The following is a 6,652-nucleotide window of genomic DNA, read 5'->3' on the forward strand; positions in this document are numbered from 1 at the left end:
CATAATTATTGCATAAATATTAATTAGTGCCATGAAATTATCTCAAAAAAAAAAAAAAAAAAAATTATTGAACACAAATATATTACATTGATTTTACTGGGGCGAAAAAAAGTTTCAGGTGTCTGGTCACTTTTGACCGTGAAGATTACAAGTGTGACTCCCAAATGAGGAGCACCAGAGGGTTAAAGTCCCTCGAAGCAACATGACTGTGTCCGCTCTCTGACTGACCCATCCTTGTTTTTGATATGACATTTGATTGATATAACTAAGTCACTTTTGCACATCTGGACCTACGTGTGGTTTTGCTTTATCTATATTTCTTTTTGCTCTGCTTGACCTTGGTTAGTTTGTATTTTTTTGTTGTTTACTTTATTGGTATGTTTATATGAAATTGGAGTGAACATCTACCTCGCATTATTTATTTTGTTTTGAGATTATTTGGTTAACTCTGTCTTCTGTTGCAGGAACCGAGGCTTCCAGGCAGGCTGCTAATAGGCCCTTGTGCGCGGTGGTGGGACTCTGTCACGGAGTGCAGTGTGTTCACGCTTGATCTTGAGTGTGTGTGTGTAGTGAGACCTATGCACCTGGTGGTTAGATTCTTGCAATATAGGAGCATTGCGCGTGTGTATTCTATGTTTGTAAATCTAATCCGGTCTACAGTTTAATGATTTTTAAGATTAGTGCTTGATTATTGTTGAAATAAAGCTTTTGTACTTTGGTATCCACGTCTCTGGCCTCTGTATTTGAAACCACGTTCCTGTGTGCCCTTTGTAGGTGACCAATTTATTAATTTCCCCTGTTGGACAGGGTGGCATAGTCAGCTGAATTTAGTTTCCCTTTCTGATTATCACTCCCGCTACATGAACAAATATGAATGACTATGCGCTTTCCAAAAAATATTATTTCAGCATCTTATTTAAAAAATATATAGGTTTCTGAAATCACATTCTAATAATGTTTGGAAATGAATTAAAATCATTTTAATAAGCAGTGATCAGACCTGTTTGATTTGTTTGTAAAGTATAATTTGCTGAATTTTTATGATTTCTTTTCTATACATATTTTATCCATGCATGTCGATAAAATCAATTAGTAAAATGAATAAATATGTTTTGGAGTGAAGTCTGCAGAGGTGAGCTCTTATATAGAAGTCTCTTCATGGAGGCACAATGTTATCAGACACTTCTGGCTGCAGAATAAACGCGTCACATGCACTTCTGTAAATAGGGTATTTTTTATTATGGCTTCAGTGATTGGAAACGTTTGCAAAGATCGCAGAAGTCCTTACGGCTTCATTCACTTCCTTTCCACTGTATACATTTCTTACATTCTTTTACAACTGTTAGAAATGCAAAATCAGTAGGCCTATAGCAGATAAATGGAAAAAAATATAAAAAATAACTAATCTCATCAAATACTTTAAACATGAAATCTTATTGCAACACTTTAAAATGAACTGCACCTCGAAGTCATTTCATTTTCAGCTATATTTTGTAATAATCACTAGGAAACCTTAAACCTCTGGATTATTTGCTGCAGGTATGATGTTATCTGTACTGGTGCAGCTTAAACAAGGACCTCAAGTGTACAATAATAGGTCTCTTTTAATACTTCTCTCTTTTAACCAAGCACCAAACCTTTAAAGGCACAATATGTAAGATTTTTTTATTAAAATATCCAAAAACCACTAGAACAGTGTTATATATTTTGCTGACGTGTGTACTTACATTATCCCAAATGTTTCGGGCCTTTGTCAATTTGTTTATTTTGAATACGCGCCCTCTAATGGCGAAAATTATATATTGTGCCTTTAACAGTTTTTGTACAGTCAAGCTTCAATTTTTTTTTTTTTAATTACGTTTCAAAGCTTCTGTGTTGAACATACCATCACTTACATGCAGCAACTTGGAATCATTTATTGCACTTATGTAAACTGATTATTTCTTTAAGTGAAATCATTTCTAAAAGTGCATATGTATGCCTGTAATTAGGTCCTTCATTTTAACAGTTTAACATATAGCGTTTATTGGAGTTAAATACATACACAACAGAGCTCTGTAAGGTTATACTTGGTATATCTCCTTAATGGCATATTGCATCATTAGAATTCCTCATCCGTAGGTCACTTTTCTGCCTGTAAATTTAAGGAATGTATATATATATAAACACTATCTCTCTTCAGCTGGACAGATCTCCACACTACTGTTGGTAACCCGAATCCCATACCAGCCTGCCCAAAACTGTGTATCCACCCCTCCATGAGTGAAACGGACAAACCGAACCCCAGGTCCATAATCCTTAAAGACATGTGTCATCTGAAATAAAACAGAACAAATAAAGAGACAATGAAGCCTAGACTGTTGGTTTGATTGTAGGGGAATAACTTGACTGTCAGTATTATGCTACTCACTTGACACCAAGGCTCATCATTCCACTGTTCAAAAAAAACTTTCTCAGGCTGAAAAGTACAGAGAGGTTTTTTCCTCCGATCAAGCAACTCCACACTGATCTCATACTGACACCCACAATCAAAGCGTGGTGCATACCTGCAGAGAAGGCATCACGTAAATGTGCTTTCATATTACAACCTGCTTTGTGTAAGTAACACTGGTACTGCATTTAAAGGGACAGTAAAATTCTGTCATCATTACTGTAAAACACAAAAGATGTTCTGGAAGTCAACAGGGTCCAAACGACACTGGAGCACATTGACTTCCAAAAAAAACAGACAGTTTTCAAAACATTCTTTATGTTCCAAAGTAGTAGTTTTGGACATGTTTGGAATTTTTTTTTAACATAAAGTTACAATTTATGCAGATTCTTGCAATAATAATAATTATAATAAAACTATAGCAATAACATAAATATTTAAATCTGAATATGATGACCCAGATGGAAGGGTCATTCACAGAAAATGTATTAAATTCATCACCAAAAGAATGAAATTCACCTCCTAAGATATAGAAGCTTGAAATGGGTTTGCGTGAATGCTCACCAGTCTGTTATTTTGATATGAGGTTGCAGTCGATCCATGAAAGCATCACTGTAGCCTTCTTTCTTCAAATCAATAAGCTGTTGCTTCAAACATAACCTAAGGACACATTTTTATCAGTGATTCATGTGTGGATTGGCTTGCTGATTGATTGATAATCATATATTGACCAATAAATAAGTTCAAAATGTTCTTATAAGATTTAAAATATCAAATGTACCCATAAGATGTTACAAAACATTTTGTGACTGTCTCATCTGGAAATGGTTTCCTATTTCCCTCTGCAACCCAGCAGTCACCTCCATTCTGTACAATCTTCCATCCTTGAAGTTTACCTAATGAGAACATCAGAGAAGAGATGTTAACTGAAACAAAAATTCACACCTTAATAAAGACATTACTTTAAATGATATGTATGTCTGCACTATGTTTGTACTTTCTGTACTGGAAGCTCCTGACACCAAGACAAATTCCTTGTGTGTGTAAACACACTTGGCAAAAAAAGCTCTTTCTGAAGACACTTATTGTTCAAACCTATTTATGTAAATCAGGGTTATTATTAACTAACCCTAAAATTTTAACCATAAAAAAAAAATCATTACTTGATATATAATAAACGTTAACTGAAATAAAATATAATATTAAAAAAACGTATTTTATTTCAACTACTTGCAATGGCAACCTTTCTCATTTTCATTTAGTACTAAAATAACAAACAAAAACTGACATAACAATCAATAAAAACTGTACAGACATTAGAAAAACTTATAATAATGACAAAAACAGAACAAAATTAGTACAACTTCAACTAAAATAGAACGAAAACAGTAAATATAAAAATAAAAATTCATTCAAAATATTTATAAAAACTACAATAGTATATCAGTGATATTGATATGAATCACCTTCTGCTCTGGGATTCTTGAGCAAGTTATGTCGATTCTTAGTTAAGAAGTAAAACAAGCGCCAGTCATCTGGTGGTCTGGAAGCATCACATGGCTGGAATCCCTCTCTGCGACAGCGCTCTCTCCAGTGTGCAGCACTGTCCACCAGCTCCTTCCACTCATAACACACCAGACGACAGACTCGCACCACCTGATGAGCAGGCAGATTCAGGAGGATCTCCTCAACCACAGCTAGAGGAACATCTGCCTGCAGACCTGAGCACTGACAGAGGAAGAACGATTCAGTCCTAATCCAGCTGTGGAACATGGCTGTTAATATTTATTTGGTTATCAACTAGGCTATAATCTTCCAAAAAAATAGTTTGACCACTAAAATGGTATGACCAGCTGGTAACTGGTTTATTGCCAGTCTACCAGCTTGAACCTCCTAGAAACCAGCTACCACGTTCTGCTGAATAAAATAAAATAATAAATACAGCTAAAACCAGCATAAACTGATTGGCTGGTTTAAGGTGGCCTCCCAGCCTGACCAGCTAAAGAAGTGATCACAACCTCTTTAAAAGCAGTTATGACCAGGCTAGGAGACCACCTTAAACCAGCCAATCCTAGGCTGGTTTCAGCTGTTTTGTTTTTTCCCTCCTTCACATCTATTATCTTAAGATGGACTTTCTAGCAAAAAATAAAGTCTATTTCTGCGTTAATAATGTCTGGGCCAGTTTGATTATTCTCTATGACAAATTAAACCATAAGCAATTTACTGCGTCTAATCTGGGTTTCCTTGAAGGTACATGAATATGTCCGCTCTCTGACTGACCCATTCTTGTTTTTTGACATATTTGTCTTTTATTAGACATGTTTGCGGGTCTGGACCTACGGGTGCAAACACGGAAGTTACGTTTCATAGTCTGACGAACGATATTACACGAATCCAACTGTGAAACACAAACAGTAGTAGATACTTCGCATTAGTTATATGTCAGACTCAGACATCGTTTTTCTAACCAGTGATAACGACTTAATGCGGCAGCACTCTAATCGAAATTCTATTGTTTTAATCTGCTTCTGGTAAACCGGAATATGTCTGGCAGTGCGCGTCTTGACCGACGGCTCACTCCAGCATTTCCGTTATATACATACTTCTTTCCGGTTTAGATATCCCATTAGCCACACGTACCATGATTCTGGTCAGAATCCGAATATATTCCTTAGGAATCACATGTTGTTAACGAGATCGCAAAGCGAAAGTACTGATGTATCTGAGGCTTGTTTACGTCATGGCTCCTCCTACAACACTGACCAATGCAATACGATTGCAGCACATAAACATCGCAATGGATACACTAATACATTTCTTACCTCTAGAGTTCATAGCAGTTTCATTCAAGTGCTTTTTACGGTTTACATTTCTTACAGTACATCGTAGACTATTAATTTTATACCTGCAAAGTTAATGAGAGATTGCCTATAACATTTAATATTTAAATTCATTGCAACACATTAGAACTGCACCTCGGTATAAATTTAGTTGTTTTCCTTTTCTTTTTCAGGTTTTTACGTCTATCCTGTAATCATCAGTGGGAAAGCTTACTTATTGTTTGTTAGGGATATAATGTTAAACATGTAGCTTAAACAATGCCGATTTTCAAGAGGAGCAATATATCATGGCTATTATTGTTTTATAAAATGTTTATGGTAAAATGAATTTGCCTGAAGCAACAAGGCTTTAAAACAAATTAATGACATTATAGGTTCATTAGGCTACTTATTACTTTTCCGTGTGGTGCACGTTACTGTCATCTGGTGGACATAGAAATGAAGTTCATCTGCTAAACTGTAGTTCAGTTAGCAGCTGGTTTACGTGTGGATGTACAACAGTTCTTTTGACAACATGCTATTTTTAAAAGCAATAAAAATAGCTGTGAAAGCTATTAAGTGTTCTGTCAGTAAATCAAAGTAAGATGGGGGGGGGCTAGACTAGAATAAATTACATCAGACATGAAGTGCAATATTATAGTCTTATAAATAATTCAAGCTGTGTTTTTAAAAAAGTTTCAAATGTTTCACTCAAAATGTTCTAAAGTCATTTTAACAGTGTAATATACAGTGTAGCGTATATATATGTACACTCTCTCTCACACACAGCTGTTCAAGAGCTGTCCGGAAAAAAATCCAACCATGTAATATGACAAATAGAGACATTTATTCCCCTTCAAAGGTGATTTTAGTTTTGGGAAATGCCAGAAGTTGCAGGGCACCAATTCTGGGCTGTAGAGACATGATGCATGGGCGGGCACATTGTCGTGATGAAGCTGTTAAAGCAGCACTATGTAACTTTTGGCGCTCTAGCGGTTAATAAACAGAACTGCACACATCCCGCGGAAGAACATTCCAACCGGAGCTACTCAGCTGCCCATATCTGCGGCCGTTTTCGTCATATTGCATCTCTCATCTCGTATTCTTCATATTACATGGCTGGATACTTTCCGGACAAGACTGTAAAATGTCATTATAATATGTATGCCAAGTTCTGTTATGAAACTCTAGATGGTGCAGGCTGATGGGTTGTTAATGCAAACTGATGATATTCACAAGCTGATTGGTTCATGTTGCATATGCAGCCAATGAGCTTACTGCTTTACATTTAAATGGCTGGTTATCATTCACTAGAGCAGTTCCTCTGAAATCCTCCACCTTCCCCAGCTCCACCTGTATAGATCTGCTAGGGGTACAGTATCTCACAGAAGTGAGTACACAC

General features: G+C 36.1%; 1 protein-coding gene across 3 annotated transcripts; it reads right to left on the reverse strand.

Annotated features, from left to right (window-relative positions):
- Positions 1 to 1,809: 1,809 nt before the first annotated feature.
- On the reverse strand, positions 1,810 to 5,170 carry LOC107707743 (F-box only protein 6-like). 3 transcript variants are annotated; one of them, XM_016511833.1, is made up of 6 exons: positions 5,072 to 5,170; positions 3,898 to 4,159; positions 3,213 to 3,327; positions 2,996 to 3,091; positions 2,411 to 2,546; positions 1,810 to 2,315 (listed from the first exon to the last, which is right to left on the reverse strand). In XM_016511833.1, exons 1-6 carry the CDS (start codon positions 5,072 to 5,074, stop codon positions 2,169 to 2,171), a joined length of 759 nt encoding a protein of 252 aa, XP_016367319.1. In that variant the 5' UTR covers positions 5,075 to 5,170; the 3' UTR covers positions 1,810 to 2,168. The 3 variants fall into 3 exon arrangements, with proteins under 3 accessions (XP_016367319.1, XP_016367318.1, XP_016367317.1); XM_016511832.1 differs by having other exon boundaries at positions 5,035 to 5,170; XM_016511831.1 differs by lacking the exon at positions 5,072 to 5,170 and adding an exon at positions 4,656 to 5,006.
- Positions 5,171 to 6,652: the final 1,482 nt, after the last annotated feature.

This window comes from Sinocyclocheilus rhinocerous, unplaced genomic scaffold, assembly GCF_001515625.1.
Source record: "Sinocyclocheilus rhinocerous isolate Xijiao unplaced genomic scaffold, SAMN03320098_v1.1 scaffold565, whole genome shotgun sequence".
NCBI classification, from domain to species: Eukaryota; Metazoa; Chordata; class Actinopteri; order Cypriniformes; family Cyprinidae; genus Sinocyclocheilus; species Sinocyclocheilus rhinocerous.